Source organism: Triplophysa rosa, linkage group LG12 (genome assembly GCF_024868665.1).
Source record: "Triplophysa rosa linkage group LG12, Trosa_1v2, whole genome shotgun sequence".
Lineage (NCBI taxonomy): Eukaryota > Metazoa > Chordata > Actinopteri > Cypriniformes > Nemacheilidae > Triplophysa > Triplophysa rosa.
The window spans coordinates 9425851-9443854 of NC_079901.1; the positions used below are offsets into that span (position 1 = coordinate 9425851).

The window sequence follows — 18004 nt, forward strand, 5'->3', positions numbered from 1 at the left end:
TATTAAAAGATGTCGTTTCTTCTGTTTATTTTTCTACAAATACTTTGTCTCTCCCTCACATTTAAAAGTAACCTTATCCAATGTGGTGTATACCCTTTATTCATCATTTAATCATTTACAATTTATCAAGAAGATTAACGCTTACTAACCACCATGTCTCTGTTCATTTAAGCTTTACTGAAAATATGGCTTTAGCATAGTTACATTATTAACTTGCGCTAAGCACCACAGATTTCTCTCCGCACCACTGTCACCATTTATTTCACTAGCTTTCATTTGCCAAATCATTAATCTGTGATGATCTGTCTCTTCTGCTCGATCTGTGAGTTGGCAAGGTACTGGAATACTAATGTTTCCGGGGCGTGAGAAAAGTTGAAAAATATACGCACAAAAGAGGGCCCACAGATACCAAAAAGGCCTATTTTACATTTAATTGTATCCGAGTTGATCTGAGCTCTAATGTCACACAAAAACTCTTATACAAAAATACACAAATACTTATCTGGTCAGCAAATGTGCATAAATGTGCCCTTATGTGCCAAATGTAAATCAGACACAAGTACATCTTGTTTAGACAGTACATTGGATTAATGTAATTTCGTCATGTACGCTTTTATGCACAAATTTGTTCCATTAAGCCGATAATGAGTTTGCATGGCACCGAAAACCACTCATGAACAATGCGACTTGAAAACATCTTGTTTGCATTTATAAAACTTTAGGATTGCATGTAAACTGTATGATGAAGGGCTCATGGACTACGTTGTAGCGAGAGATGAAGCACAGCTTGTAACCTCTGAGGGGTTGAGCATGGTCTGTTTATTTCCAAGTTCCATGAATAGCATGCGATCTGTGTTCTCTAGACCCAAGGTCCAGTGTCTCAGAAGTATACCAACTGTGATGTGATTTTAAATTCAGGACTTTTTCTTTCTGCACTTGCCTTGGGACTGTACTTAAAAAGTACATTCTGTAATGCTATTCTGTAAATAACCTTTAAATACAAACCAGATTTGATATTTTTAAGTCAATGGCATTCTTCGGATAGAATTCAATTCTGGGGATTTATATTTTTTATTGATTGCATATTTGCATTGAGTTTAGTTATAGGCTACCCATGTGTTTATTTGAGTTATGTGTTTCATCCAAATGAACTGTCAAACAATTACACATTCTTTTCCTTTTTAACCAAATGCATTAATGTGTTATTGAAAGGAAAATGTATGAGATTAATTGCAAATTCTTGACACTGAATAGTGTATCTGTCGACAACTCAAAGTTTAATCTCCCCAGGGCTATTTATTGTATTAGTAGCCCGAGGCTGGTAGAGGCTATAGTACCAAAGCCAGAATGTTATACATTTGATCTGACCCTAACCCACACAAACAAATAAACCTGTCTATGCTCATACACACCGAAAATGCAACATAGTGCAAAAACAAACTAGTGATTCCTATCCACAAGATCCATAAGCAACAACACAAATAAAATGGACACAATAAGATTTAACACCTCATTCACACATACGCATGAAGAAATAAGATCTCTATCTGAAGAACTAGGAAACACAAAGTAGAAACCAAAGCGCATCCATTAGCGTGTTTTCTGCTAACGGTGTCCCCTGCTAGCTATTTAATTATAATTAAATTACATTGGACCTGAGAGAATGCCGATACTCTTCTGTTTGTATTTTTAGTCTCTGTAGGAGCTCTGGGTTCTAATGGCGCACAACTAGGAAGAAATAGATATTCACAAAATCCAAACGCATGGATTTTACTGGTTAGCATAAATTAGCTTTGTTTGTTTCTGGGCGTTAACACAGGTAGATTATAATTCATCACTTGCTTTGCCTCTTGTTATTTCCCCTCACTGATCAAGGCTTTGAAACAGAACGCTGTGAAATTCAGCAGCTCATCGGGAACGCATGTTGATGAGGAAGATGTGAAGTGATCGGCCTCATTTCCCAAATGCACCTGAACTTGAAACAATCAGCTCCGTTCCACGAGAGAGTCGGCGCCACATGTTGCCACATCAAAGGCTACGCTAGGTGCTCGACGCTAAGTTTCACATCCAGAAATGAGTTAGCACGTAGCTTGCAGTCCTCTTGTGGCTTTTAGAGCAAAAGGGCTTCGCTTATCGACAAGATACAAAAGAGTTGTGTCCTCTAATATGCTAAGACAGATCAAGGTCAAGAGGTGTAAAATTATACAAAAATAAAACAGATATAATCTTAAAAAAGTTAGAAGAACTGTAATAAATCTTTGTAAATCTTGCATTTTTTCACCCTTTAATGCCAAGATCCCAACTGGAATTATTTGCATAATCATATACATAACAAAAGCCCTTGTTTAAAGGGATACTCCAACCAAAAATGAAAATTCTGTCATCATTTACTCACCCTCAAGTTATTCCAAACCTGAGATTTATGGGGCACCATTGACTACCACAGTAGGAACAATTATTGGAGAATTTGTTGTTCTGTTAAACACAAAATTAGATATTTGTTAGAATTTCGGGAAGTAAACAGCTCTGGGGCACCTATGACTACAATTTATTTTTTTCTATATGGTAGTCAAGAAATCTCAGTTACCAACATTTTTCCAAATATCTTTCTTTGTGTTCAACAGATCAAATAACTGTATACAGGTTTGGAACAACTGGGAGGGAGACTCCTTTTTACATTTTTTGGTGGATTATCTCTTTAACTTGTTTTAAAGACATTTGCCCAGAAAATATGATCAGAGCCTCTAAATCTTTAGCTATAGAGATATAATGACACTACATTAGATCTTTTCACAACCCTCTAGAAATCGTTCTACTTGCAGAAAAACAAACAAAATGATAGTATTTATTTTGCGCTCTCCGGGAGTCGAAAATGAATGCAAGGCAGAGATATCATTTACTTTATAAAGAACAGCATGCACTTGATGAGAGTGGGTGTCAAATGTAATTTCTGTAATTCCTGAGATCTGTGTAGGTCTAAAATGAATGTCTAACTTTGCATATTAATGCTATCAGTCATAACAATCCTTTATTGATTTTCTCTCATTTCGCAGGACCGAACCGCATTAGTGAATCTTCCCTTTGCGGGAGGAATCCTTCAATGCAAACACAATTGTCACATTGGCTGAACTTCTCTTATTTCCCACTCGCGTCAAATCTGTGGCCCGTGGCAAATAGCTTTGGAGGGAAAGGAGCTTTTAAAAGACGTGTTGGGTTTTGCGAATGAAGGCTGTCGCGTGGCTAATGCATGCTGCCTGAATATCAAGCAGATGTAATGAAGTCATTTATCTGAAAGGAGCAAGTCTCCTGCTATTCTGCTGTGTTCATTAGTCTGTCTGAGCCTGAGAAACGGCATCTCTTACCGAATATAGGCAGCATTAGTAGACAGAAATATCAAACAGAAGGGTAAACGTCAACACCGAATGCTTAAAAAGGCCTATTTTGGGTCACCTGATTTGTCTGCATTTTTCTTATTTACATACACATCTTTTATTCCACTATAAATGAAGAATTAGTTTTCCTCAAACTCTGAAAGAGATTACAAAAAAGTGATGGACATACCGTTTACGGTGAGCGAGACCTCCTTCTCCGCAGCGCCAACGCGAGGGACCACCGCACGGCACACATACTTCCCAGCATCCTCCTGCCTGACGGCCTTCAGCGTCAGAATGTTTTCATTGCTTAGGACCTGCGGTCAAAGATCAAGACATTAAAAAGAAGCATTGAAGCTGGCTGGAGTCAAAACAAACCAGAACTCACAAACGGAAGCAAGGTTTGAAAAAGACCCTGCTTTTCAATTATTAAAATCCAATTTGGGTCAGATATGGGAGATTGTGTGAACATAGGAGATGTGGCTGACGGCTAACCAGGAGAGAAATGAGACACGAGGGGCAGAATTTTCCTCACGCTGGTGCCAGCACAGAGACCGTGTCACTATCTTTCGGTAAGTAATAGGATTGTGGGTACTCCTAATGTTTTCTCTTGCCATCAGGGTTCAGCACAGAATATAAACACTGTCTGCACTGTTCTTAGAATCACGTCTTAGGGAAAAAAATGGACATGTGTTGATCTGTGTTGTGATCTGCTCAAGAGAACAACAGCATTGTATTGAGAGATCAGAGAGTTATGATGAATAAACCGCATTGGAATTTAAATGAATGGATAACGTATCATACAAAATTAAAAAATGTTGCCATACAGTTTGACATACAGGAGCTTTTACTTGGAAAATTAAAGAAAAAGTTCACCTTGCTATTGGTAATTTTTGAGAATGACATCTCTTATTCTCATTTATAGAAAATGACATGCATCATCATTACACAGACAAAAAGAAACTCCGAAAATCGTGTTTTCCGAAAGAAATGAAGCTATAAAGGTAATAAATACTCAAAGGTGAGTAAATTTAAAGTAACTTGTTCAATCTGATCTCAGACCAGTATTTGCAACCTACCACTCCAGAGCCCCTCTTCATCCATACAATAGTTAAAGATGGGTTTCCTGTCCAGGCACAGTTGAACACGGCATCTGATCCCAGGTCAACCTGTAAAGACTGAGGCTCAGCAGCCATCCGAGGTCCGACTGAAAAAAACCCCAGACCAGATTATAACATAATGTATTAAGTAGAAGAAGATTATGAACAACACTGATCCAGAGGCACTTACTGTTTAATTTTTTTACATTACAGACAAACGTAACAAACAGAAGATTTAGAACTCAATCAAATTATGAATCAAACATATTTCAGACTAATTACAGATTAAACAATCCAAAACAGGAAGTGCTTCTAGACCAGTGTTGTTTATGTCTTGAAAAATGGTCTAAAGTATATACTTAGAAACATGCCAATGTTTGCTGAGATACCAAATTATAAAAGATAAATACTTACAATAGACGTCCACGTTCCGACTGATGTTGGTGCTTCCTAGCGGGTTAGTGACCTCACAAGAAACTGGCTCTGTGAAGAACGAGTGGTCCACGATGACCTCATAGGTGTCTCCGGACACTTCCTTTATGACACTTCCTCCTTTTGCCCACCTACCAAAGATAGAAAGAAATGAAAGATTTAGAATGAAAAAAGCACATTTTAAAATGATGTGTTGTAGGATAGTAGTAAAATATGTTCCTGGATCAACACCATAATCTTGACTTTCAGATACGTATATACTTCCATTTTTTTACTTGAACCCTTCTTAACCGACTAAGATTTGGTTATTAAGATAATGTGATCCGTATCCTTAAGTCCATTTTTTATGTCCTGTCAGAACCACACGTCTAGAAAAATGCATTAACCCTCTGTAAGTCTAACTTTCCTTTATAATGGATCCAAAAGAGCCATCATTACCCTGCCAGACTCACTATCAAAGCAAAGTGGAACCCAATTTAGAGGTTACCATGGCAATAACAGGAAAGCCTGGCTTCTAATCCATCTGTTTCTATCACGGTCATCAATGAAGCATGATAGCTGCCTGTTTGTAGGTGGTTCGACACAGACAGCAAGAAAGACAAGCACCTTCCCTAGGAGCCAGTGAGTCTGATTTTTCGAGCAAATGATGACACTGTTATAAGACAAATCATTGAAGTGAGATATCTGCATGCTCCAGCATGTGTCTTGCCTGGAGACCAAGTTAACAACACATTCTCCCATTATACCCAGAGTGGAGCCAGACTGGCAAAAACAAACCTCGAAATGCCTAATCGAAAGTGGCCACCTTCCACACACAACCTCTACAAACCCAACGCTAACAAATTGTCATCGCTTTCCGCAAAACACCGTTCGATTATCTGGAAAGATGCATCATCTACAGGGCTCATTTTCTCTCAAACTGTCGAAGTAATACCTCGCAGCCCGAGTGTGTCACTCGGCCTGTCTACTTTGTGGCAGTAGATGGTTCGCTGTTGGCGTCGACGGCGGGACAAATTTGAACGAGCCAAAGCCAATGGAGAATGGGTGTCACAGCTTGACACTCTGGTAAATATTTCAATAAACCGGTACATTCAGTGGCACTTAACTCCTCGCTGTAGAGAGCCTGAGAGAATCATCGCTTTACAATGGCAGTTTTACATATCAGTACGCTCAAAGCAGCTTGCAAGAACGCTGCCAAACCCCCACAATTCACCTGCTCTGCGGGAGTGAGCGCACAATTCATTACCCCTGCAACTAACTCATACCATCTGCGGGTCCCGATAGAGTGTCATTACACGATAACGGTCTCCCTCCTGACTAAATTAAAATAAGGAAGGAGAGGAGTTGTAATTGGCCTAGCCGGCTTGCTTGAGAATCATTGTTTCATGTTGCTAACAGAAGCGGCTCGGAACGCAGTCTGCTAAATCTGCATGGGCGCACCTGTGCTACTAAAAATATTCAAACGGGGACAGACGGTTGCACGTGTCGCCTTCGTCGTCAGCATAATTGCTCTGAGGGAGAATATGCAATGCTGTGAAACTTTATATTTATGTGCAATTACAGCAGCAGTCACCTGATATACGTCTACCAGGTGGACTTTTCCTTCCCGTGGTAACACCGACTCAACACTTTTTGTAGCAGCTGCTGTGTATCAGATCAGAAGATTGACTATGCAAGAACTTCATTCATCTTTTAATAGCTTATTACCAAAAGCTATCAGAATGATTATCATGCTATGTGCTTTATTAAAAGTAAATAGATTCATATTCATGCAGTCGGCAGATGATTTTTGGTGTTGCTAGCATGCTCTAGCGGTTGAGCCACAAGAAATATCTAGTATATAATATGTTTTCTAAGCCTGTCTTGAACTTTATTGTTTGATTCATTTTTCTGTTATTATGGCTGTGGTCATGTAGGATAATCAGCATATAATTCCTTTTAACTAGCAAAATCGTATTTTCGTAAAAACACAAAAGGGGAAATTAACAATGATGATGAACAGTACCACAATGCCACAATTTGTATTAAGTTGAATGGAACACCAGAGCAAGCTAAAGTGTTAGTGATTAGGGAACTGGAGGAGTTGGATAAATTCCAATGAGTCAAAGGAAGGGAAATAGAATATACACAGCAGTTGGAAATAATAAAAAGGTTATAAATGTAAGCATGGCATTACCTGATTACATACAGTCATCTCCATTAGAATGAGATACTTGCATACAGAGTATAAAATACAGGACATTGAAAGCAATATTGATCCAGATAATAACTTGCTTAACAATATTAAAAATTGCTGTAGATCTTTTACAGAGGAGCAATTTAATGCAACTTTCCAATCAGACCACAATATATCTATTATCCACTTTAACAGTAGAAGTTTATATGCTAATTTCAACAGTATTAAGGAATATTCAGGACAATTCAATTTTTTTTATATTATAGCAATTTCAGAGACTTGGATCAACACTGAGAAAGGTGTGGATTTTGAGATTGATGGGTATAAACTGAATTACACAAATAAAGAGAAGTGGTGGAGGTGTAATGATATATGTGGATGACAGATTGAACTACAAGGTAGTTGAAAGTATGACAACTGTAGTGGATGATTTGTTGGAATGTATTACTGTGGAAATATGTATGGAAAAGACAAAAAATATTGTAGTGAGTTGTATATATAGAACGCCTGGATCAAATATTGAAATATTCAGTGAATGGATGGAAAAAATGTACACAAAAATGTTACAAAAGTTTATATGTGGAGATTATAATGTTGATTTGTTAAACCCAAAAAAGCATCAAGGACAGAATATTTTATTAACACAATGTACAGCATGGGTTTATACCCAACAATCACTAGACCGAGTAGAATCACATTGCACAGTGCTACACTGATAGACAACATATTCACGAATGTTATGGGAAGTAATATGGAGAGTGGGCTAATATATAATCATATCAGCGACCATTTACCTGTTTTTATTGTTTATCACTGATCTCCGGTAGAAAACATAAATGCATTTAAGAATTACTTGAACAAAATTGGAAAACAGTATATGAAGACGACATTGATAAAGTTTATCATGTATTCCTAAAGATTTTCATAGCATTATATGATAGAAATTGTCCGGTAAAACAATATAAAAATAAACAATCCCAAATAAATAGGCCATGGATTACTAAAGGTTTATTAAATGCCTGCAAAAAGAAGAATACACTTTATAGACAATTTATTAAATATCGTACCTCTGGAGCAGAAAATAGATATAAAAAGTATAAGAATAAGTTAATTAGCATAATGAGATCATGTAAGACGGAATACTACAACAAAATGTAAGATAACAATAAAAATAATATGAAAGGTTTGTGGAATATTCTAAATGGTATTATCAGAAAGGGAACAGAAAATAAAATTGTAAGTTACCCAGAATGGTTTATTGGAAATGGAAATAAAGTAGATAATAAGGAAGAGGTGGTAAATGGTTTCACCAATTTTTTTGTAAACGTGGGTCCAGATTTGGTAAAAAAAATAGATGACTCAGAAATGATAGAAGATGTGACCGTTTTCACAGAAATTCGAACTCTATTTTCCTTAGAGCAGTGGATAGACAAGATATAATAGATACAGTAAGAAAGTGTAAAAGTAAAGCATCCCTGGACTGGAATAATATTGATAAGATTATAATAAAGAATGTTATTGAAGAAATTGTAGAGCCTTTAATTGATATATTTAATAGGTCTTTTCAATTGGGTAAATTCCCCAATAAAATGAAGATGAGTTATTCCATTATACAAAGATGGGGATAAACATCAATTCACAAACTATAGACCTGTTTCTTTCTATACTTCCCCAGTTTTCCAAAATCCTAGAAAAATGATTTACAGAAAGACTGGACAATTTCATTGAAAGAAACAATCTTTTAGATGACAGTCAATATGGTTTTCGTACTAATAGATCAACATCTCAGTCATTGATGGAACGCAGTTCCATTACTTAGATATTACTTAGAAACACAGTCGCAACTTCCGTTACATGTTGACTTTTAACATCAACAAAAAAAATGCTTCTGTTTTATACTGTTCACTTAATAGTATTCTCACATGTAAACATAGCTTTGTATACTGTGCTTATTAGTGGCTCTTAAGGCAAAATATTAAATTCTCCCTCATTTGTAAATCACTTTGCATAAAAACGTATGCTAAATGAATAAATGTAAATATGTTCATGCGCTGTGATTATTGAGGCAGGAGTCAGTGGGCAATCATAGAGAACTTTGGCAAAGAAACACAAACAGTTTACGTTCAAGTTTGTGTGAAATATTCATTACTAAAATTAGTATTCCAACAGCATGAAACTGAGGCTGTACAGTCCAAAGGCCTTCATGTTAGTTTTAATTCTACAGGGTGCCAAGCTGGGAGGTCTGGCCAGCAGGAGAGACCCAAATGTTGTGTTGCTTTGCCAGAGCTGATGGATTTAGTGCTGCACATCGAGAGAGCCAAAACATCCATGAGCACAGAGGATCCACTGGGCTTCAGCCAGGGTCTTCTAAACAGAACAAACATCATCTCCAGATAGAGAGCCAACTTGTAAACTTCTAACACTGTGTAAGACTCCTTTATTATTCTACAGTAGAGTAGAAGGGCAGTCGGTGTCAGGAGGTACAGTACAGAACGTTTGGGATTCTTATAGGACACATTCTCATATAGCAAAAATATTGTACCCCAAAGTTTTTTGCCGACATTTAATAAGCACAGTAAAAACGTAATAAATAAATAAAAAAGGTAAATAAAATAATCTGTTAAAAATTGCATTTCTACGTTGGCAGCAGGTAATATCAAATTATATATTTAATATTTTAATATTGTCTTTCAATTATAATATTTCTTATTTTTTCTGTGAAGTTTTATATCCAGCCATTCCAGCTTTTACCTTTACATAAAAAAGCAAAAGAGAAACAATGTTCATCTCTGGAAGGTTTTGTTTTGACAGGTTATGATAGACATACAATATTTGTGTGCAATCCACAGCAACAAAGATTAGATTTTGATGGATTTGATATTTCGGTTTTGCACCGGGACAGCTGACATTTCAATATTCGTCTGAGCACAGCAGGACATGTGCCTGAGATGATGAGGCTGTCTTCTCAGTCTGGGATCTTGCCACACGCCCATTCTAGGTTACAATAAAGCTGCCGTTCCCTCTATTATGAAATCATCATGACGGTGTCTATCATTGGCCGATCTCACCGCACGGGACAGACGGCCAGAGTTTCATTTTGTGTTTTGAGATATCGCCCACATCTGCCGCTGTTGGTTAGTGCTTCATGTGCCGTTCCGTGGTCGATGAATCATGTCTGGCTGCTTCGGAGCGTCGCTGGGGAGCACGAACATGGAAAACAAACGACGTACCGGTGCGTGCACATCAAACGCTCAGTGAGCAAAGCCAGCAGCTCACCATGAGAAGCTGAACATCAAAAACATCACGGCAGAGACACGCAACAAGGCCTAACCATCTCCAAAACAGCCCAAACCAGCAAACACAAAAGCTGAAACAAGACTGTTATGGTGATGATTGGAAAGAAAACTTGTTTATTTGTTAGATGGATCAAAGGGCGTGTTAACAGTTTGGGGGGTTTTCTTTTTGCGTGTGTCAATTTACTAAAGACCAGAAGTGATATAAGAGATATAAAAAGAGCATAAACCAATAAACACACAATAAATGAAACAAAATAATTAGGGCTAGGGCTGCAAAATAAAAGTATTTGTTACATAATATATATGCATGTAGTGTGTGTAATTAGGTATATATAAATACACACACAGAAGAAATATTTCCATGTGTATATTCATTTTTCATTTATATTATATATAAATATTTAATATATAATTGTTTTATTATACAAGCATGTGTGCATGTATATATACAGTACATAATTATTATACACATAACATGCACATATATTAAGTAAACAAAAACTTTTATTTTGCAAATGATTAGTCACGACTAATCCTTGTTCAGCCCCAGGGCTGTCATACAATTAATTGTGATTTAATCGCATCCAGAATAAAATGATATATGTCTATGTGCTATGCATATTCATTTTGTATTGATAAACATATACACATACATGTATACATATTTAGGAAATATTTACATGTATTTATTTATATTAACCAATAATTTTATATTTTTCTGAAATATATACATGTATGTTTATGTGTTTATGAATACAAAATTAATATGCACAGTACACAGACATAAATTATGTAAACAAAGTTTTGTTCTGGATGCGATTAATCGCTTTACAGGCCTAAATAATACACAATAAAAGACAAACAAAATAATATAAATTGCAGCATATATCTTCAAAACAGATTTATATACCAACAAAATATTATTCTTTTCAAATATTAACTTGTATTAAATATTAATCTTATAAATGAGCCACCATTAAGGTTTTCCCAGAAATAGTGTGTTCACTCTTATGAGACGTAAGCTTTATTTTTTCTGGATTGACACCCGCATATTTCCTCACTCCCGTATTATTAAATGAACTAGACTGGCAATGATCCATATGAATGGGCATGACTCTGGGTACTTACCACTTCTCACCATGCCACATTATGTCAGCGACTCAATAATAGCTTTTCTACTTTAGTCTCTCAATCAATGGGAAACAAAATTACCCCATGTTAATGTCAGGGACGTTTTGAAGCACCGTGGACCGTGAGTCCATCATTAATTCAAACTCTGGCTCTGATATTTTTATTGCTCTCCCACAGTGAAAGTCATCAAGGCACGCGTCAATCAAACGACTTATTAAATTTGCTAGCGAGATGCCACAAAATTCTTTCAGATCAATGTCGGCATTTGTCGGCCTGGAGCACTTGTGAAGGCAGGAGAGAGAGAGGGAGAGAGTACTGCTCTATAGGACAAAAACCATCTGGGCAGAGAGAGACCCTGTGTTTGAAAAGTTATACCAAAAAATCTTTGACAACTTCATGTTCATGTTGTTTTGTCCTGTCCTTCAAAATATTAATTCTGACAGCTATACATCCTCATCTGTATTCATGGAGACAGTATAACATACATGCACAGCGGTGCAGGTGGAAAAGTAACACGTTGCCTTGCATGAAGTCAATACAATATGACACATTGTGACATTCGGACACATTAGGCCATACTGTTATGTCATTTCTATTGTCTGAAACTCAGACGCAAAACAAAAATGGCCAATGTGTCCGAAAGAGACGCGTGTCTGATCCCAGTATCTGTTATTTCAAAATGCCGCAGCCTATCCCAAAAGAAACATTGCCCGTTTGTCCACCTGCAACTATGTTGTACATGGGTTTTATTCCCTAGTCTGGCTAGATTCATTGCCGTGCAATTCCCTTCCTTATTGATTTTACTGCTCTTATTTTTCACCTTGTTCTAAAACCCACACAGAAAGGCATGTTCTAACAAATCGCCTCGCTATTGGTCCTCCGCAAGGCCGGCGCTACATCTCGTGGAAATAAATAACTTGTCTCCTATCCTCATGTTCATCTGTTTGAAGAGGACAGAAAGCATTATTCTTAGATATTGGATCAGTGTGTGAGAAAGACACATCTTTCTTTTGATTTGAATGCACCTCACTGCTCATCTTGGCTACAGTGTGGAGGAAAGTTGCCAAAACGGTGGATTTCAGCTTTGAGACGGCTCAAAACATTTTCTAATGTACAATATAGACTAAATGCGAGAAGATTTTTTGTAATATGGTGACGTGCCAGTCAGATGATAAATGGGTGGCAGTTTTATTTAATCATCCTTAGAGGATTCCATATTATTATGAACCTTCGGAAACGTACTGAATATTTTGTCTTCCAAGATGATGATGAGGTAATAAAATACTATCACGGCTAATGCTGCAAGTCAAAACTTTTGCATTTATATCACCACCTCTGTCTGGAACATGATATTGCAGCTTTTTCTTTAAATAAATATAAGAAAAATGTTACCGAGTCGTGCCCAATTTTGCTCCTAAATTCAAAATCTTTATTCAGAGGATTTGTTTTAAATTGATAGTTCACCTGAATAAAAAACGGTCATCATTTATTCATCCTTGTGTCATTCCAAACCTGACTTTCTTTCTTCTGCAGAACACAAAAGAAGATATTTTGAGAAATGTCTCAGTGGTTTTGTGTCCATACAATGGACGTCAATGGGAGCCATTGTTGTTTGGTTACCAGCGTTCTTTAAAATGTCTTCTTTTGTGTTCTGAAGAAGAAAGAAAGTCACACAGGTTTGGAATGATAAGAGTGTGAGTAAATACTCAAATAATCTTCATTTTCATTCCCCTTTAAGGAACATGTTTGTCGTGACTCCATCTGGTGTCTTACCTGTATTGAGTGACTGGTGGATTAGCTTTGGCCGAACAATGAAACTTCACCAGGTTTCCTTCCAGAACCGGTTGAGGCTCCACAGATAGATTAACCAACGGCAAGTCTACAGGAAGGCAAAAATAACAGAGATGACTAAAGATCACATCCCAAATGACTTTTCACCGACAGGTGAACATTTACCTCTGCTATTATCTGAGGTAAACACATGAAATAATTGCAGTTGTATTACGGCAACATCAAAAGGCATTAAAAACCGAGAACAAAGCCAAACAACTAAAGCACTGTATGTAAACTAATGAGCATCACACCTTTTTATCTTCTTAAATGAGGACTAATTGGAACAATGGTTTAATCACAAAGCATTTCATTACAATTAAAACAAGAAAGAACCAAGCACAACAGCATTTAAATTAGGATATTAATAACAAACAGGCTGTTTATGCAACCATTACCATAATATCTTGTTCTTTCCTTTCTAATTACCTGACTAAATATGTGGTCTAGTTCAAATATTCTTTAACCAAATTACATATCCATGTACAGGAGAAAAATAAACTAGCAAACACAATTTTACGAAATACACGATTAAAGAAGCTTGAAAAAGTAGATTTCTGTGACTTCGTAGTCAAATTCTAATCTCAAAGCGTAATATATAAAGAATAATGAAAATATAATAAGAAAGTATGCATTATTAAGGCAGACTTGGCAGCTTCTTTATTAAATAAAATCTTGATTTAACACATTACATTTGAATTATAAAGCAGATCCAGTCCTGGATACTGAATGGTCAATATGCTCCTTGTACCTTTCTGCTTAAATAAACAGAACATTAACAGTGTGTGAAATTTAGCGGCATCTAGTGGTGATGTTGCGAATTGCAACCAACGGCTCACTCCACCCCTCCCTTTCGAAGCACTACGGTGGCTGACACAGAACAAAGATGTCGTCATGTTTTCGCTTCTTTGCTGAAGGAGATAACGTATTTATGAAACACGCTCTGTAGAGCAGTTTGTCCGTTTAGGGCTACTGTAGAAACAACATGGTGAATTCCATGTAAGAGGACCCGCTGTGTTTGTAGATAGAAATAGCTCATTCTAAGGTAATAAAAACATAACGCTTCATTATGTAAGGTCTGTATACACCTCTAAAGACATAGCTATGTATATTATATTGCATTTCTGTCAAAAAGTCCTTCAAAAATTACACACAGCACCTTTAAAAGACATAGATTTGCAGTGCAAACCACTCATATTCCTATAATGTGAGGCCTAATTTTACATTGCCCATGTGATGGCTGAAAAGAACAACAAAAACAGCTTTACGAGTCTCAAAGGAGGGTTAATAAAAGAAGAGACCTAATTGTTGTGCTTTTACCAACACTGGACAGCGACAGGCACAGAAGCAAAGCAGCACACATCAGCGATTCAACAGTAAACCAGATCTTATGCCAGTCATATGTTTGGGAGCCAGCTATTCCACATCAATGTTTTCTGTGTCCTAGTACACAAATGTAGGACTAATTTAGTCTGTGCTGGCGCTGCCGTCTTTCAACAACAAAGATCGGTGGACCAAAAGAGAAATACGACAGACTGGAGTCTCATTTCACTGCTGTTGTAACCAAGTGTGTGCGTGTGGCGTACGTTTCCTACGGAGCGCAGCATGTGTCTCGCAGGAGCGCAGCTGGGCAGAGTGGCATCCCGGCGGTCGGCCCAGGTGCCGCCCTGTGCCTCTTCTGCGTTTTGTTGACCACACACATTCTCACACACAGACACACACCTGTGCCAGGTCGCTCTCTGGCTGCTCAACACCAAACCTCATTCCCGAGCCCCCCGGGACCCCTGGTGCAAGCGTAGAGAAACTGATTTGTGCCGTGAGCTGCCCGGTTACCAGCAGGACGCGTGTAATGCATTTGCAACGGCTAATTGGCAGTGAGGTGAGGGCACACAGGAGGGAGGTGTGTGGTGCAGCCTATTGGTTAATACACATGATCTAAATTCAGATTAAGCCAAGTTCAAAGTCAATAAAACACACACCTGTGAGTGCTCATTCTGTGCTAATGCATCAAGTTGAGTCACCTTTATGTTTGTCACTAGGTTTTGCAAATACAAAAGTATTAAAAAGTGCTTGTGAACACAGTATTAATCATTTAAAAAGTACAGTTTTTTCCATTTCCTGAAAAACAAGAGAATTTGCACATCTGAGGTTTCTGAAGGACAGCGACGATATACACACCCTTTAAAGGTCCAGTGTATCAAATTTAGCCACATCTAGTGGTGAGGTTGCGAGTTGCAACCAACGGCTCACTACACTGCGTCCCTTTCAGAAAGCACTATAGAGGCTGACACAGAACTAAGATGTCGTTACGTTTTCGCTTCTTTGCCAAAGGAGATAACATATTTACAAATCGCGCTCTGTAGAGGAGTTTGTCCGTTTAGGGCAGGGGTGGGCAAACTTTTTACCTCGAGGGCCACATCAAGTTTTCGAATCCTTGTTAAGGGCCGCATATTATTCGCACATTAAATTAATTTCTTTTTTTTATTTATTCCAAACTGAAATTTGATAACTACTGTAGTGTTTGCACACGGAATTCCTTCTACCCTGTGTTTTATAAATACTTTATATTGAAAAAAAAATGGCAAAACATTTGCACACTGTCATAAGACACATTATTATAATAATTTACAGTATACATCATTTTTTATTCTTGACATTTTCAAATATTCCTCTAATTCAGGGGTGTGCAATTAATCCCAATGGGCCACATGAGAAATGGGACTGTAGTGGAGGGCTGAACCAAAAGGGTAAACTTAATTCTGCTCAATGCTTAATTTATGGCTTTTAAAATGCAATAAATATCTAAACTGATCTAACTCTTTTATATTTAAAAAAGAAAAACCACCACCACTAATACTTTTTTGCACCTCTACCCTTTGTGCATATCACTGGTTATACATGTACTAATGTGAAATCAGATGTGTATATACATGTCTAAAAAAATAAAACATTGTAATATTACAATACGAGTTAAACATTTGGCATTGCAAACCGCTCTCAATTTAATTTATATCCATTGTGAGCTATATTTACAATTATTCTGGTTCTCGAATCGGATTGGTTGAGAGCTACGCCATATTCACCAGTATGACTACGGGAACTACATGAAGTTACGTTTTAAAAAAAGTCATGTTTTTTATTATGTTATCATGTTTTTCTTGTGTTTTATTGCGTTAGTTAGCTGTCTTTTTGGAGTAAGTGTGGCTTGAAATCAAAAAGCAACTGCACTTTGATATGAATTGGAAGGCACAATAAAAACACATGATTTTAGATTTGTTTTAAAACAGAGTTATCTCATTTTCGAACCAAACTCTTACATATCTATGACGGGAACCATTTCACAGTCTGTGTCACTTAGCGAAGTCGGATTTATAAGAAGTGAAATTAAAAGCAGTCTCTCTTAGAGCATTTCTCAGCAATAGTGACCGATTGCAGAACAGCAGAACCCTACGTCACAGCCGTATCTCTTTCTCAGCGCTCAGGGCGCAAGTGTCTTTAGATGCGCTTTTGATAACAGAAATTCCCGCCTCAGCGCGAGGCGCTTCAAAAGACAAGATACGCGATCCCAGCGTTTAAACACGCCCATCTAGCTAGCGCATGTCTCCCTCTCTTTTCATTTTTACTCTAGTATTCTGCATAGCAGATTCGCGCCATCTAATGGATTTTGTCTGTATTACAACAAATTAGTAATTTTCACCAAAATCCTAACTGAAACGCAATGTTATTAAATACATTTAAAAACCGCCTGGCAGGCCGGATGAAATTGCTTGGGGGGCCTGATGTGGCCCGCGGGCCGTAGTTTGCCCACCTCTGGTTTAGGGCTACTGTAGAAACAACATGGCGAATTCCATGTAACTTCCTGTTTCAACAGGATATACATCACCACAGGACAGAACAATGCACTTATCAAGCTAATATTATTGTGTCTTAGAATACATTTTGTACCTTAGCTGTTTTGAAGCTTATCATGATTGTCTGGATGTCAGTTCAAGTCTTTCGAGACAGACCCTTTAGGGGGAAAAGAGACATCAAGTGTCTTTTACTAATAAACCGAAGAATCGCATTAACTTTCTATCTTAAATAATGAAACGCGTGTCTTTATCTATTGACGTTTGGCTCAGGGGGAAGGTTGGCAGGGGCACAAAAAGACCCCGGTGACCCCCCAAATCTATCGTCAAACAGCGTCCTAATAAAGAAGTCTGTCACTTTGATGTATAAATGCATGAGTCGTCTCTCCGGCCCGAGTCGAAGCCGACAAGCCATCAATATGCAGCTCCCATAATTCCTCAGCTTCATCAACATTGTGAGCACAAAGGTTTGAAACATCACTGCAACAATGACAGCCTCCAAAACAATAGAATTGGAAAAAAGGAGCCATCTAAAAAAACAATAATAATTATATAAAACAAAAGGGTCAGGGAGGGGCCAGTGGTGAGATGACAGCTTTTGATCGGAAGTTCAAAGCGAAGAGCAGATGGTGGGGTTGAACGATCGGCCAACTTCCACAGAGTTATGAGGGTGGTGCCAAAGAACATATCTCGTCTCCTTTTCTTAAAGCTTGATTTCTATTCTCTCTGGGTCACTGTGGCCAGCTGTTCTCAGTGAGAACGAGAGTGACGATGGCCTGGTATCTGCGGGAGGAGGGTGGTATGATCTCTTTATAACTCG

The 18004-nt window shown here is 37.6% G+C and overlaps 1 protein-coding gene across 5 annotated transcripts in view; it reads right to left on the reverse strand.

Moving 5' to 3' along the window:
• Positions 1 to 18004, reverse strand: part of kirrel3b (kirre like nephrin family adhesion molecule 3b) — a 192868-nt gene that overhangs the window by 15986 nt on the left and 158878 nt on the right. For all 5 annotated transcript variants that reach the window (XM_057348185.1, XM_057348183.1, XM_057348186.1 and 2 more), the window contains exons 6-9: positions 13280 to 13385; positions 4886 to 5034; positions 4451 to 4578; positions 3562 to 3688 (exon numbers count right to left, since the gene is read on the reverse strand). In XM_057348185.1, coding sequence (XP_057204168.1) covers positions 3562 to 3688; positions 4451 to 4578; positions 4886 to 5034; positions 13280 to 13385 — 510 coding nt within the window. The remainder of the gene's footprint in view (positions 1 to 3561; positions 3689 to 4450; positions 4579 to 4885; positions 5035 to 13279; positions 13386 to 18004) is intronic.